General features: G+C 48.8%; 1 protein-coding gene across 8 annotated transcripts in view; it reads right to left on the bottom strand.

Moving 5' to 3' along the window:
* Positions 1 to 13,433, bottom strand: part of B3GNTL1 (UDP-GlcNAc:betaGal beta-1,3-N-acetylglucosaminyltransferase like 1) — an 83,034-nt gene extending 69,601 nt beyond the window's left edge. For 6 of the 8 annotated variants that reach the window (XM_010342244.3, XM_074389092.1, XM_039476652.2 and 3 more), the window contains exons 1-3: positions 13,386 to 13,432; positions 11,306 to 11,422; positions 11,109 to 11,208 (exon numbers count right to left, since the gene is read on the bottom strand). In XM_010342244.3, coding sequence (XP_010340546.1) covers positions 11,109 to 11,208; positions 11,306 to 11,422; positions 13,386 to 13,400 — 232 coding nt within the window. In that variant the 5' untranslated portion in view covers positions 13,401 to 13,432. Of the gene's footprint in view, positions 1 to 11,108; positions 11,209 to 11,305; positions 11,423 to 11,735; positions 13,068 to 13,385 lie in introns of those variants that run through there. The other 2 variants (XM_010342243.3, XM_010342245.3) reach the window with 2 other exon arrangements.
* Positions 13,434 to 15,226: the final 1,793 nt, after the last annotated feature.

Raw genomic sequence — 15,226 nt, forward strand, 5'->3', positions numbered from 1 at the left:
ATTACAGCAAACAAATCAACCTCTTTCAAATACCCAGCACTTCTGAAGACAGACACTCTGGATCTATGTTATTTAACAGTCAATATAACTCCCTATTTAAGAAAAATATTCTTACAGGAAAATACGTCCCTTTCAGATAGAACCAAACCGACCCCAATGTATTAAAGTGCAGAACAGGGTCCCCACGAGGGCTCCCTGCCCACACCTGACAGGCAGCAGATGGTGTGTGTCCTTCAGAGCTTTATGGCGATTGCTTTATTATTGACAGAACTAATACAAACGGGATGTGTTCAAGTTACAGCTACCCTACAAAAAGCGTTTTGTGGAAGGCAAAATGCTTTGAAAATGGACAAATACTTTTAGACAAGGAGTGTCACAACGGTCACCAAAGCACTTTAGATTTGTTTTCATTCACCTACAGAAGAAGCCAAACACCCTCTAACTGTCTTTAACTTAAAAGGATCTTAAAGGCTGGTTATAGTCGTTTCAGAAGCCAATTTGTTTACACGAATTTCAGAAGCAAGTTGAAATGGATGTTCCACAATAACCAATTTGTAAGGAGTTTTCTATTCCACCATACCTGGCTAATATTAAAAAGATTGTTTCAGCAACAGGGTCTCACTGCGTTTCCCAGGCTGGTCTCAAACTCCTGGGTTCAAGCAATCTTCCCACCTCAGCCTCCCAAAGTGCTGGGATTGCAGGTGTGAGCCACATGCCCGGCCACATCTGTTATTTTTCCAAGTTCGTGTTGAAAGACCCTTTCCTGGACACTGCTGTGGCCACCGCACCCTCGGCGTGTCTCAGTGGACAGGGCAGCTCCCGGCCGGGCTCTCCTCCTGCAGCACTTTGAGGCTCGGAGGACGTGGGAGTGAAGTTGACTCTCAGGTGCGGGGCTGGGCTGGTGGGTCAGCTCCTGGGCCTGCAATCCCAGCACCCTGGGAGGCTGCGGTGGGAAGAGTCACTAAAACCACGTTTTTGACCTTAGCCAAGTGTGGTGGTGCGTGGAGGGTGCCGGAGCCCCACGTCGAGGCTGCAGTGAGCTGCAGCCTGGGTGACAGAGCGAGACACTATCCCAAAAACAAACAAAAAAACACACAAAAGATGCTTTTTCTTTTAAATGACCAACTTTTAAAAATTATTTTATTTCTAATTATTTTTATTATTTATTTATTTATTTATTTATTTATTTATTGAGATGGAGTTTCGCTCTTGTTACCCAGGCTGGAGTGCAATGGCGTGATCTCGGCTCACCGCAACCTCCGCCTCCTGGGTTCAGGCAATTCTCCTGCCTCAGCCTCCTGAGTAGCTGGGATTACAGGCACACACCACCATGCCCAGCTAATTTTTTATATTTTTAGTAGAGACGGGGTTTCACCATGTTGACCAGGACGGTCTCGATCTCTTGACCTCGTGATCCACCCGCCTCGGCCTCCCAAAGTGCTGGGATTACAGGCGTGAGCCATGGCACCCGGCCTATTTCTAATTATTTTTAAAATCTTCCTTCGGTATCTTACACATGTCTCTGCTTTCCTAAACAGAGCGCACAGGGCTGTTTGTCGGGACTGTGAGTCGGGCAGGGGAGGGGGTGCGCCGGGCAGGGGAGGGGGTGCGCCGGGCAGGGGAGGGGGTGCGCCGGGCAGGGGAGGGGTGTGCCGGGCAGGGGAGGGGGTGCGCCGGGCAGGGGAGGGGTGCGCCGGGCAGGGGAGGGGGTGCGCCGGGCAGGGGAGGGGGTGCGCCGGGCAGGGGAGGGGTGTGCCGGGCAGGGGAGGGGGTGCGCCGGGCAGGGGAGGGGTGCGCCGGGCAGGGGAGGGGGTGCGTTTGGAGACAAAGTTCCCTTCCCTCCTCAGCCCCCCGCTGAGGAGGTGAGGAGTGCCACTCACCTCTACCAACATCCAGCCACCCCTACTCCACTCAAAAACCCAAAAGCTACACCAATTACATCTCGGCAAGAAGCTGCAAAAGGCGAAGGCCTTCCCCTGCCGGACGCCCCGACGCTGGGGGCATGTGTTTTAAACCACCTTCTTTTTTGTATGTTTGGTTGAAGCAGAAATGTGTCCTCAGAATGACACACCAGGCACAGGCCGAGACGCTGCTGGGGGCTCCCTCCCTTCCGCATCCTGCTCCCGCCGTCTCTGTACCCCAGGGAGGACACAGCTGAAGGAAAGCTGCTGTCACAGGGACCAACTCCAGCGACAAAAAGGCTTGGTCCAAGCACTCGACGTAACTGATGCGGCGGCCGCGGGCAACGTCGCTGGCTGGATTCAGACGGTGCAGACGTTGATTCTGTGGGGTTTGTCAGCGCGCCTGTGGGGCCTGCTGAGGCAGGTGAGGATGGAGCGTCTGCGGGAGCCGCCTGGACTTGGGGTCTGGTCCCCACCCACCGAGGGCCCGGGGACAGTGCTGTGCTGGCGTCACTCCCGGCGGCCACCTCTGCTACATAGCTGTAAGACTCCCTGAGGACCAAGTGCACCAGTGTTTCCCGTGGCCGCTCGGCCGTCCGTCTGGCGCTGGACTCTCCCGGCTCCTTTGTCACCTCCTCCTTCTCCACTGCTTCTCGAATCAAGGGCTTCTGAGCTCTCCATTCACACGTGCGTCTGGGCTCTGACTGCAATCGATCCCTTGAGAAACGGCTGCACGACCATCTGCTGGACCATCCTCTCCGGGCAGCATCCGCCATCCATCACTCCACCCACAGGACCTGGACCCCGGGCCGCTCGCCATGCTGCTGGGGCCTAGGGTGCCACCGTCCGGGACGGGGAGGCCTCGTCGTTCTCAGCGCTGCACCGGGAAGGCCACGGCCGGGTCTTGGCCATCGCAACCCCCAGTGCGGGATGGTCAGGGTGCCGGTGGGGGCACCGAAGCCTCTAGCTCAGCGATGGTGGCGATTCAACCGTGCGGACACCAACGCTGAGACAAACCAGCCGACCCACAGACGGGGCGCCCGGCAGCTGCCGCTGTGGTGACTGGGAGAGCTTAAACTACTCCCACGAAGCAGCAAAACTGTGTTACTGAGAGTCCGTGTTCAGAAGTTTTACACTCGCTTGCCAGTGGCCCCCAGGAACTTTGAGGAAGGTGTCCTGGGTTCGGATCCCAGCTCTGCTCTCGATGGGCACGTCCATTCTGAGTTATGCAGGTCGTAAGGACGACGCCCGCCCCGCAGACGGAGAAGAGGACTGCAGGGGCTCCAGGAGGGGGACACACGCACCCAGCGGCAACGAGAGACCCGGTCCAGGCGCCTCTGCCACCCGGATACCTCCGAGGAGTCGTGGCCTCCAGACACGCGGAAAACAGAAGGTAGGAGGATGAACGCAAGGCAGCTTTGAGGGAACCGAGCGTCGGGAAGAGCAGGATTCGTTTCTCTCATTCATTTCCCTCCTCCAATAGCCACCCGAATGTGCCAAGTCTCTCCACAGCCTCTGTGACGCCTCCCTCCACCCAAGCTACCCTGAAAACCCTGGAGGAGTTGCTGTGAGCCTCACAGATCTCAACAGGATCCAGCAAAGGACTTAGCTCCCCAGGCTCGCTCACAGACACGTTCCAGAGGGACCCGAAACCCTCAGCTGCCTGCCTGTGAAACACGTCATAGCTATAAGACTCGCTTAGGACCAAGTCCACTAGGAAGTGGGTGAAGCTGCCCATTCCCAACCACATTCTGAAGCAGTGGCTCCTGGTCCTGGACGTGTCTCAGAATCTCCTGAAAAGCTTTTAAAATCCCAAAGCCCACACTGCACCCCAGATCAATTACATGAGAATATCTTAGGGTGAGACTCAGGCACCTGTTTTTAAAAACTCATTGATGATTCTAACAAGCAACAAATTTGACAACCATTATTTCAGAGACACTATGACTCCTAAAATCTGTAGGAACCTGCCCACCAACTAAAGCTTTATCATCTGCTGACCACCACTTGTTCAACCCCACATAATATATGCAGGCATATTTTTTTCAAGTCTTATGTGGAAACTTTAAAGTCAAACTAAAAGGACCCTGACATATTACAATCAAAGCTAAGAGTGCAAGCTAATCACTCAATAGAAAAACAGAGGATGAATGAAGAAACCCTGACACACCTTGACCCAGCATCATGAAATTTCAAAATTCAAAAGCACAAAAAGAAAAATCTTACTTTCAGAAATAATATCTTTAGAATAACAAGAGTCAGACTGGCATAAGATTTCTTGTTAGAAACACAGACTAGAACATAATGAGGCAATCCCTTTAAAATTCGAAGAAAAATTATTTTGCACCTAGAATTTTCTATACCTAGCCAAACTGTCAGTTGAGCATAAAAATATTCTTGAGTGGCAGGGCGCGGTGGCTCAAGCCTGTAATCCCAGCACTTTGGGAGGCCGAGGCGGGTGGATCACAAGGTCAACAGATCGAGACCATCCTGGTCAACATGGTGAAACCCCGTCTCTACTAAAAATAGTAAAAATTAGCTGGGCATGGTGGCACGTGCCTGTAATCCCAGCTACTCAGGAGGCTGAGGCAGGAGAATTGCCTGAACCCAGGAGGCGGAGGTTGCGGTGAGCCGAGATTGCGCCATTGCACTCCAGCCTGGGTAACAAGAGCAAAACTCCGTCTCAAAAAAAAAAAAAAAAAAATTCTTGAGCAAAAGAAATAAGCAGGAGAAAAAATTTTTGGAAAAATAATGGCTAAAAAATTCTCGAATTATTAAAATTTTACTGGAAGAGCTCAAGTATATTTAAATATGCAGAAGAAAAAATTAGCAAACATAAAGATAGATGGATAAGTCTAAATCTGAAAATGGAGAGGAAGAATGAAGAAAATGAAGAGCATCTCAGAGAAAGGTGGAATACCATTAATTGTACCAACATGTACATAATGCAAGCACAAGGAAAGGCAAGAGAAAGAGGCCGAAAAAAAAGTTTAAAAACTAATGGCCGAAAAATTCTCCAATTATTGAAAAACATTCATCTACATATCCAGGAAAGTCAACATCTGGGATAAACACTCCATCTAGGATAAACATGAAAGATTCACAACTAAACACATCAAGTAAAAATGCTGAGAGCCAAAGACAAGGAGAAAACATTGGAAGTGACAAGAGAAAATGACTTGTCACTTAAAAGAGACCCTCAATAAGATTAACAGCTTACTTCTCATCAGAAACAATGAAGGCCAGAGGCAATGGGATAACACACAGACGATCCTCAACTTAGGATGAGCCCCTGCCTCAGCAAGCCCATTGTAAGTCCACAGCATTGTTAAGTCAAAAATGCACAGGTGGCTGGGAGCTGTGACTCGCTGCCACTGAGGGAGGTAAGGGCGAGTGCCTGTGGGAGCCGGCACTGCAGTAAACTCTCCAATTGAAAGGTAAAGACTGGCAGGATGGATTTTAAAAATTCAGCAGAAGCACAGGTTCTACTTAACTTGTATTGCTTTTGCACCGTCATAAAGTTGAAAAATGGTAAGTTGGAGACCATCTGTATTCATAGCGCTCAAAGAAAAACACTGTCAATTAAGAACCCTATATCCAATCCAGCAAAGGCATCTTTCAAAAATGAAGAAGCAATTAAGACATTCTAAGATAAACTAAAACTGAGGAAGTTCATTGCAGGGTTGAAATGAAAGAATGCTAAATGGGAACTCACAGACAAAGAAGAAATGAAGATCAGTGATAAAGTTTACTTTACCGGTAAATATAAAAGATAGTATTATTTTTGGTTTATATTTTTTCCTATACGGTTTTAAAAACAAATACAGAAAACAAGCCACCTGTGGTGGCTCATCCCTATAATCCCAGCACTTTGGGAGGCTGAGGGGGGGCATGGATCACTTGAGTAAGGGAATTCGAGACCAGCCTGGGCAACAGGGCAAAACCCCATCTCTACCAAAAATACAAAATTTACCCAGGGGTGGTGGCATGCACCTGTAGTCCCAGCCACTTGGGAGGCTGAGGCACAAGAATCACTTGAATCAGTGGGTGGAGATTGTGTTGATCCAAAATAATATCACTGTGCTCCAGCCTGAGTGACAGAGTGGACCCTGCCCCCTATCACCACACAGACACCAGAAAACAATTATAAATCTACATTCATGAAAAAAGTTTATAAATTTATGTTAATGTTACATGATTGAAGCTAAGCATTAATTCAAACTACACTGTTATAAATTTGTTTATTGTAATCCCCACAGTAACTGCTAAGAAAATAATTTGAGAATATATAGAAAAAGAAATAAGAAGGGAATCAAAATGGCACATTAGAAATAAGCAATTAAACAGAAAAGAAGGCAGTAATACAGGATTGAGGGATAAAAAAGACTTAAGACATATAGATGGCAAATAGCAAAATGGCAAAAGTCCTTCCTTGTCAGTAATCACTTTAAATGTAAATGGAGTAAATTCTCCAACTAAAAGGCAAAGACTGGCAGAATGGATTTTTAAAATTATGATCCATGTAAATGCTGTCTATAAGGGAATTCACTTTAGATCCAAAGGCACAAATAGGCTGAAAGTGAAACAAGGGGAAGAGATATTCCATGCAACTAGTAATCAAAAGAATGCTGGCGCGGCTGTATTACTATCAGATAAAATAGATTTTAGGTCAAAATTATTATGAAACACAAAGAAAGACTGTATATTGATAAAAGGGTCAATTCATCAAGAAGGTATAACAATTATGAAACTGTACACATCTAACAGGAGGGTTAAATTAAGTAAGGCAAAGATCGACTGAATTGGAGGGAGAAATGGTTCTACTGTAACAGTTGGAGATTCAACATTCTACTTTCAATAATGAATAGAACAGCTAGACAGACGATAATAAAGAAGCAGAGAACTTGAACAATACTATAAACCAAGTATACTTAACAGAAATATGCAGAATGCTCCACTCAGCAGCAGCAGCAGAACATACATTCTCCCATGCACATGGCACATTCTCCAGGACAGCTGACGTGTCAGGCCATAAATCATATCTTAAAACATGTTTTTAAAGATTGACATTATATGAAATAACTTCTCTGACCACAGTGAAGTAACTAGAGACAAATAACAGAAGCAAAACTAGAAAATTCATACATAAATGAAAGCTAAATAATATACTCTTAAGCAAGCAATATGCCAAAGAAGAAATCATAAGGCTAATTAGAAAATGCTGAGACAAATGAAAACAAGAACACAACAAACCAAAACTTTCAGGGTGTAGCAAAAGCAGGGCACAGAAAGGAATGTACAGCTATAAATACCTATATAGAAGAGATGTAAAGTCGAGAACCTAACAGTACACCTTAAGAAGCTAGAGAAACAAAAATAAACACACAGCTAGCAGAAGGAAGGAAATAGTAAAGATTAGAGTGGAAATAAATAAAATAAGCAATAACAAAACAATAAAAAATCAACAAAAAACAAAAGTGGATCCTTTGAAGAGGGTCCACAAAATTGACAAACCCAGTTAGATTAAGAAAAAAAGAAAGGCAACTCAAAATGCTGAAATAAAAGTCAAAGTGGTACATTACTAGCAAACTACTTGACAGAAACTAAAAGGATTATGACAGTATGAAGAACGATTGTATAACCTAGATGAAATGGACGAGTTCCTAGAAACAAACTACCAAAATTGACTCAAGATTTTTAAAAAATCTGAACAGACTTACAATAAAGAGATTGACCCAGTAATAAAACTCCTAACAAAAAATCCCGGAGTCCGACTGCTTCACTGATGAATTCTACCAAATACAGAGAATTATTAAAATCAATTCTTCCCAAACTCTTCCAAAACACAAGAGGAAGAAACACTTTTTCTATGAGGCTAGTATTACTCTGATACCAAAGCCACACAAAGATACTATATGAATAGGAACCTATATGCCAATATATCCCTTACGAATACATATGCAAAAATCTTCAAGAAAAGACTAGCAAACTGAATCCAGAAATATACTAGGAAGATTATACACCATGAACAAGTGGGATTTATCACAGTAATGGAAGAGGGGTTCAACACAGAATCTCAATCAACACAATATACCATCTTAACAGAACCAAGGGACAAAACTGTATGATCATCTCAAATTGGTGCAGAAAAGCATTTGACAAAATCTGACATCCTTTCATGATTCAAAAATTCAACAAACTAGAATTAAAAGGGAGCCTCTTTAGCATAACAAATGGCATTTATAAAAACTTACAGTTAATATCATATTCAACAGTGAAAGATTGAAAGCTTTTTCCCTAAAATTGCTTACGGGAACCTAAGCAAGGATGCCACTTTTGCCACTTCTATTCAGCACTGTCCTGGAAGCACCAGCCAGAGCAATTAAGAAAGAAAAAGGCTGGGAGCAGTGGCTCATCCCTGTAATCCCAGCACTCTGGGAGACTGAGGCAGGTGGACCACCTGAGGTCAGGAGTTTGAGACCAGCTTGGCCAACATGGTGAAACCCCATCTCTACAAGAAATACAAAAAAAATTAGCTGGGTGTGGTGGTGCGCACCTGTAGTCCCAGCTACTTGGGAGGCTGAGCCATGAGAATTGCTTGAACTCAGGTGGCAGAGGTTGCAGTGAGCCAAGACCACGACTCTGCACCCCAGCCTGGATTTTGACAGAGCAAAATTCTGTCAAAAAGAAGAAAAAGAAGAAAAAGAAAAAGGAAAAGGAAGGAAGGAAGAAGAAAGAAAGGATGGATGGATCTAAATTGTAAAAGAAGTAAAACCATCTCTACTCATAGATAACATGACCGTAAATACAGGAAATCCTAAAAATCCACAAAGAGCAAACTATTCGAGCCAATAAAGGATTAGCGCTTACAATTGTAGGGTACGAGGTCAACACTAAGAAAAATCAATTGTTTATCCACTAGAAATGAGCAATCTCAAAGGAAATTAAGAAAACAATTCACAAAACTTATCACAAAGCTAAGGTAATCAAAACAATGTGGTACTGGTGTAAGGACAGACATACAGACCAGTGGAACAGAACTGGGAGTCGCAGAAAGAATCCATACGTTTACGGTATGGATTTAACTCCAGACACTTATACATATATGTACATACATATACCATGTATGAAGAGAAGATACTTCATATAATTTCCATGGACTTTTGACACGAATACCAAGATAATTCAATGAAGGAAGAATAGTCTTTTCAATGGTGTTGAAAAAACTGAGTATCTACAAAAAAGAATGAAGCTGGGCCTTTGCCTCACACCACATATAAAAACTAAGTCAAAATGGATCAAAGGCCTAAGAGTTACAAGTTTAACTCTGAAGAAAACGTATGGGTAAAATCTTCATGACCTTGGCTTCTTAGGCCTCCCAAGGTGCTAGGATTACAGGCCTGAGCCACTGCACCCAGTCCATTTATGTTTTATTATTTATTCACTCTGTTTCCCAGGCTGAATGAAGTACACCGGCATGATCTCGGCTCACTGCAACCTTCACCTTCCAGGTTCAAGCAATTCTCCTGCCTCAGCATTCAAGTAGCTGAGATTACAGGCACCTGCCACCAACGCCCAGCTAATTTTTTTTTTTTTTTTTTTTTTTTGTATTTTTAGTAGAGACAGGGTTTCACCATGTTGGCCAGGCCGGTCTTGAACTCCTGACCTCAGCTGATCTACCCATCTCAGCTTCCCAAAGAGCTGGGATTACAGGCATGAGCCACCATGCGTGGCCCAAGGAAGACATATAAACGCCCAACAAGCACATGAAAAGAGGCACAACATCTTTAGTCAACAAGGAAATTCAAATTAAAACCACAATGAGATACCACTTCATGCCCACTGGCACAGCTATAATTAAAAAAAAAAAAACAAAAAACAAGTGTTGATGAGGATACGTAGAAATTGTAACTTTCATACACTGCTGGCAGGAACATAAAATGTACCCACCACGGGAAACAGTCTGGCAGCTGCTCAGTATGCTAAACACAGAATTGCAACATGAGCCAGAAATTCTCCACCAGGGCATATACCCAAAGGATTTGAAAACCAGTGTTCAAACAAAAACTTGTACACAAATGTTCACGCTGTCACCATTCGCAACAGCAAAGAGTGGAACAACCCCACGTCTGTCGCCTGACAAATGGATACACGAAGCATGGTACATACACACAATCGGGAAAAGGAACGAAGCACTGGTGCGTGCTACAGCACAGAGGAACATTAAAACACCTCGCTAAGGAAAGTAGCCTGTTACAAAAGGGCACATGTAACGTGACTCCATCTACACGAAATGCCCATAACAGGCAAATCTACAGAGACAGAAAGTAGATGAGTGGCCACCAGGGCTGGAATAACCTGTGTGCCACCACAGACCACCACACACTGGGTGGCAGACAGGTACTTCTCACAGGTCTGGAGGCTGGGAAATCTAAGATCAGCACTGCAGCAGATTCAGTGTCTGGTGAGAGCCATTTCCTGGTTCACAGAGGTGCCTTCCCCCCGGATTCTTACAGAGCTTGGGTGGGCGGGGGGATGAGGGAGCTCTGTGGGGCTTATTTTATAAGGGCACTAATCCCATTCACGAGGCCCCACCCTCATGTCCTGATCACCTCCCAAATCCCCACCTAATACCATCACTTTGGGGGTTTCAAGTATGAATGTGGGGGTGGACACTTTCAGATCATGGTAATAAATCCCTACACCAAAGAATAAAAAATTTAGGTCTATAATAAATCTCTATCAAATAATAAGAAATTTAGGTCTACTAGATTATTTATTTATTTTTGGGACAGAATCTTGCTCTGTCACCGAGGTTGGAGCGTAGTGGCGCCACCTCAGCTCACTGCAATATCTGCCTCCTGGGTTCAAGCAATTCTTGTGTCTCAGCCTCCCAAATAGCTGGGATTACAGGCACACACCACGACACCTAATTTTTGTGTTTTTTGGTAGAGATGGGGTTTTACCATGTTGGCCAGGTTGGTTTTGAACTCCTGACCTCAAGTGATCCACCCACTTCAGCCTCCCAAAGTGCTGGGATTACAGGTGTGAGCCACCATGCCCAGCCTCTACCAGCTTCTTAATAAGTGCTCGACCCAATTACCACCAGGATACTTGTTGTCAGTATTTGAACATGAAACTGTTTCAGTGTGTAAGTTGATAAGAAACCACAAATTATAGTTTAATAAACTAAGCATGTTTACTTACCGCCTCGGGGAGAAGGAGAATTGTGCCCCCCAATGATCACGTGGACCCCGGTATCTTCCAGTTTCACTCTCCACTTTTCAATGATAGCCCCAGACTTGTCCTGAAAGCAGAGCACTGGCAGGTCAGGAACCTTCCCTCAGAGCGGTCACCCATGACCGACCCTGGGCTAAGTCACCCGACAGGAAGTTCACAGATACCTTACTGGCATCGTTGAAAACAGAGAGCTCCATGGTGCCTTCAAAGTCCTGCTGCGAAACAGACCTCAAACATTCGTCCAGCCATGGTTCAGCGTTGTGGACTGGGAGGATGATAGACTGGAATTCAAAAGAGATGGATTAACAGAAAAGTGAAAACTTAATTCCCTGTGATTTACCTCCCTTTCACCATCTGCACATAAGCTGTGACAAAAGGGTCCAGTCCTTCCCTCCAGGCTCATAACATGCTTTCACTGCATAAGACTTAGGACAGCTTAGCGTTCCCTGAACTGGCCTTCCACATGCTTTTGAAAGGGGGAAGAAAACTGAAAGGCATCAAAATTCTTCCCAATTCAATGGTAAATCATGAGTGTTCCAATCACTGACTGGAAACATCGTTTTGGTTGAAACAGGTATCTGGATATCTTCCTACCTACTCACGAAAATAACTGGTTGGTCATTTTCTGGGTGAAACAAGCATTTCAGCAAACCCTGTTAGGGGACCTGCAACAAAGTAACCCCTTTAAGTAACCCCTAACCCACAAAAAACAATGCTGTAACAAAGTATCCGGCAGGAGGTGGTCAGAGAACCAAGCTGAGCAAACAGGAGGCCTGAAGTTCATTTCTCTATTCCTGTGTTCTACCCTTAGCAATACGGCTGGCTTGGCAGTAGCACTGTCTTTTTCTCACGAAGCCCAAAAGAAAAAAAAATTTTTTTTTTTTTTTTTTTTTGAGACGGAGTCTCACTCTGTAGCCCAGGCTGGAGTGCAGTGGCACAATCTTGGCTCACTGCAACCTCCACCTCTTGGGTCCCGGTTCAAGCAATTCTCCTGCCTCAGGCTCCGGAGTAGCTGGGATTACAGCCACGCGCCACCGTGCTAATTCTTGTATTTTTAGTAGAGATGGGGTTTCACCATGTTGGCCGGGCTGGCCAAAACAAAATTTCTAAAGTGGTATGGAGTAAAACCAGTGAAACCCAGCACCAACAAAACAGGTGACGGCAGGAGGTTAGTCTTAATTGTATACACGATAATATTAAGTGATATGGAGAGATACTCAGAGACCACAGTCTGTCCTCACCCTTAATTCATATCCAAGAAAGTTGAAATTGTGTTGAAAACACAATTTAGTCAAGTTCTTTACAAAGGAAACCTCACTCTATCCCTTCCTGGACTTATTTTTACAAGAATACAAGAAGTTCCCTAACTTACTCACAAATTTACCTTACTGTGGATTTACTTAAAAGAAATAATTTTTCTCAAGATCTACAAAACATAATGTTTCTGTAAAAGATAGACCTCGATTAATCTGTCCCCATTTTTAGTAAAACTGGAATAAAAAAGATAAGAAAAAAGAAAAAAGACTGGAATATAAAAGAAAACATGCTAAGCCTTTGGGCAACTGCTAATCCCACCCCGCCGTGGTTGTTCACAGAATCGGCCCATTGGTTGGGTCTGAACCCTGACGGCCTCAGCTCAGCCTCTGCCAGCGCACGGGGAAGGTGTTTGGGGCTTGTGGGCAGTTTAGGGCAGGTGTGTGGGGCAACTGTGCCGGACACACAGGCAGGTGTGTGGGCACGGAGCAGGTGTGCAGGCAGGTGTGTGGGCGTGGGGTTGTGTGGGGCACACGGACAGGTGTGCGGGAGGGTGTAGGGTGCAGGGCAGGTGCGCCGGGGCTCGTGCGTGGGATGCGGGGCAGGTGTGCGAGGGCCGGGCAGGTGTGGGGGGGGCCGGGCAGCTGTGCGGGCTCGGAGAAGAAAGGCAGGGAAGGAACACCGAGGCAAGGCAGGAGTGCCGTCCATCCACCCCGACCAGGTGAGGGCGAGCAGGCAACGGCCTGAGCTCCGGGCCCGGAAGTTTCAAACCCAGAACGCGGAAGGCCGGTGAGGAGGCCCGAGCTGCAGGTCCCGCCCCGCTCGCGGCCGCGGCCTCCAATCCCGGGCGTCCCCCGCACGCGCAGCCGCGCTTGCCCGCGGAGCCGGACCGCTGCTCAGGGCGGAGACCCCGTGGGCGAGCCCGGAGCCGGAGAGGACGCGAGGGCGGGGTGCGGAGCGCGAGGACCCCGCTCCCGGCGGGGCACCTACCACGTGGGCCTGCATGGCCTGGCGCTCCCCGGACGCCCCGCCCACGGCAGCTCCGTGCGGCCTACGGCGCCTGCGCAGGGGGCACCAGGAGGCGGGTCTGAGGCCGGGCAGCCTCCAATTGGTGCAGAGCGGCGTCCATCGGGGTGGGGCCCGGCCGGGGCGTGGCTTCTCGGCGGGGGCGTGGCTTCTCGGCGGGGGCGGGGCCTTGCAGTCGCGGCCTCCGCCTTCCGCCCGGGGCCACACCCCGGTCCCGGGTCACCGCTGCGGCCTCGTCCCGGCCGCGGGAGCCTCTCGCCTTGGCCTGGGGCGCGCGTCATTGTCTCTGGTGCTCCGTAGACGCCGCCGCGGGGTTAGGGTTAGGGACCCCAGCCCGGCGGCCCGGAGGTTGCTGTGAAGCCTCAGGCAGGCTGGTGTGTTTCCCCCGCGCTGTTCACCTCACCCGGGTGGACGAGGGGCGCGCAGGGGGACCTTCCAGACCTTCCCTGTGGGGAGAGCGGGGCGCGCAGGACACGCGACCGCCCCAGGAAGGGGGGCAGTGAGGCCCTGACCCCGCCGGGGTGTCCTCAGGATGGAGGAGGGGTGTCCAGGATGGACCTCCCTGGGCGGGGGGTGCCAGGGGTGAGGCCCGGACTCTACTGTGATGTCCCCCAGGAGGAGGGGTGCCCCGGCTGAGGCCCCGACCCCACTGCGAGGTCCCCCAGGAGGAGGGGCGCCCCGGCTGAGGCCCCGACCCCACTGCGAGGTCCCCCAGGAGGAGGGGTGCTCCGGCTGAGGCCCTGACCCCACTGCGAGGTCCCCCGGGAGGAGGGGTGCCCCGGCTGAGGCCCCGACCCCACTGCGAGGTCCCCCGGGAGGAGGGGTGCCCCGGCTGAGGCCCCGACCCCACTGCGAGGTCCCCCAGGAGGAGGGGTGCCCCGGCTGAGGCCCCGACCCCACTGCGAGGTCCACCAGGAGGAGGGGTGCCCCGGCTGAGGCCCCGACCCCACTGCGAGGTCCCCCGGGAGGAGGGGTGCCCCGGCTGAGGCCCCGACCCCACTGCGAGGTCCCTCAAGAGGAGGGGTGCCCCGGCTGAGGCCCCGACCCCACTGCGAGGTCCCTCAAGAGGAGGGGTGCCCCGGCTGAGGCCCCGACCCCACTGCGAGGTCCCCCAGGAGGAGGGGTGCCCCGGCTGAGGCCCCGACCCCACTGCGAGGTCCCTCAAGAGGAGGGGTGCCCCGGCTGAGACCCTGACCCCACTGTGATGCTCCCGAGAAGCAGTGCCCAGGGTGAAAACATGACCCCAGTGGCTCCGGGTACCCTCCACCTTCACCCTCATTTTCGCCTCCTCATGCAGCCTTGGGAACTGCAGGGCTGGGAACCCAGAGAAGGCAGCCAGGCTCTAGGGGACATTGGAGGTGGTTCCCTGCCAGGAACACAGGCTAGGCCCCTTCTCTCTCTGACCTTGTACTTGAGGAACACAGAGCGGTGTCTCCGGGTTTGATTCCTGAACGCAAGGCCTGTGACCCCAGCAGTTCTGAGCCTGTTGGGGGAAGCGCCTGCCGTCAGGGGTCTCCCAGGCGGCTGCAAGGCCTCTGGAGCCTCCCTGCCTGGAGGAGGTTCACTGGGGACAGGGGTGCTGTGGAGGTCAATTAAAGGGACTGCAGCAATTAGCCCCGTGCTGCCTGCACGCAGAGATTAAGCCCTCTTGGGATTTGTGCCAGCTGATCTGAAGTAATGACTAACTCATAGTTAATGAGCACGGCTGTAAGCATCCCTTCCTGGACAAAGCCTTTGCTGTCCAAAACTAAGATTAAATGCAAATCATTCTATCAATTAACCGTTACAACAAAGCCAAACTTCTG

This window comes from Saimiri boliviensis, chromosome 17, assembly GCF_048565385.1.
Source record: "Saimiri boliviensis isolate mSaiBol1 chromosome 17, mSaiBol1.pri, whole genome shotgun sequence".
NCBI lineage: Eukaryota > Metazoa > Chordata > Mammalia > Primates > Cebidae > Saimiri > Saimiri boliviensis.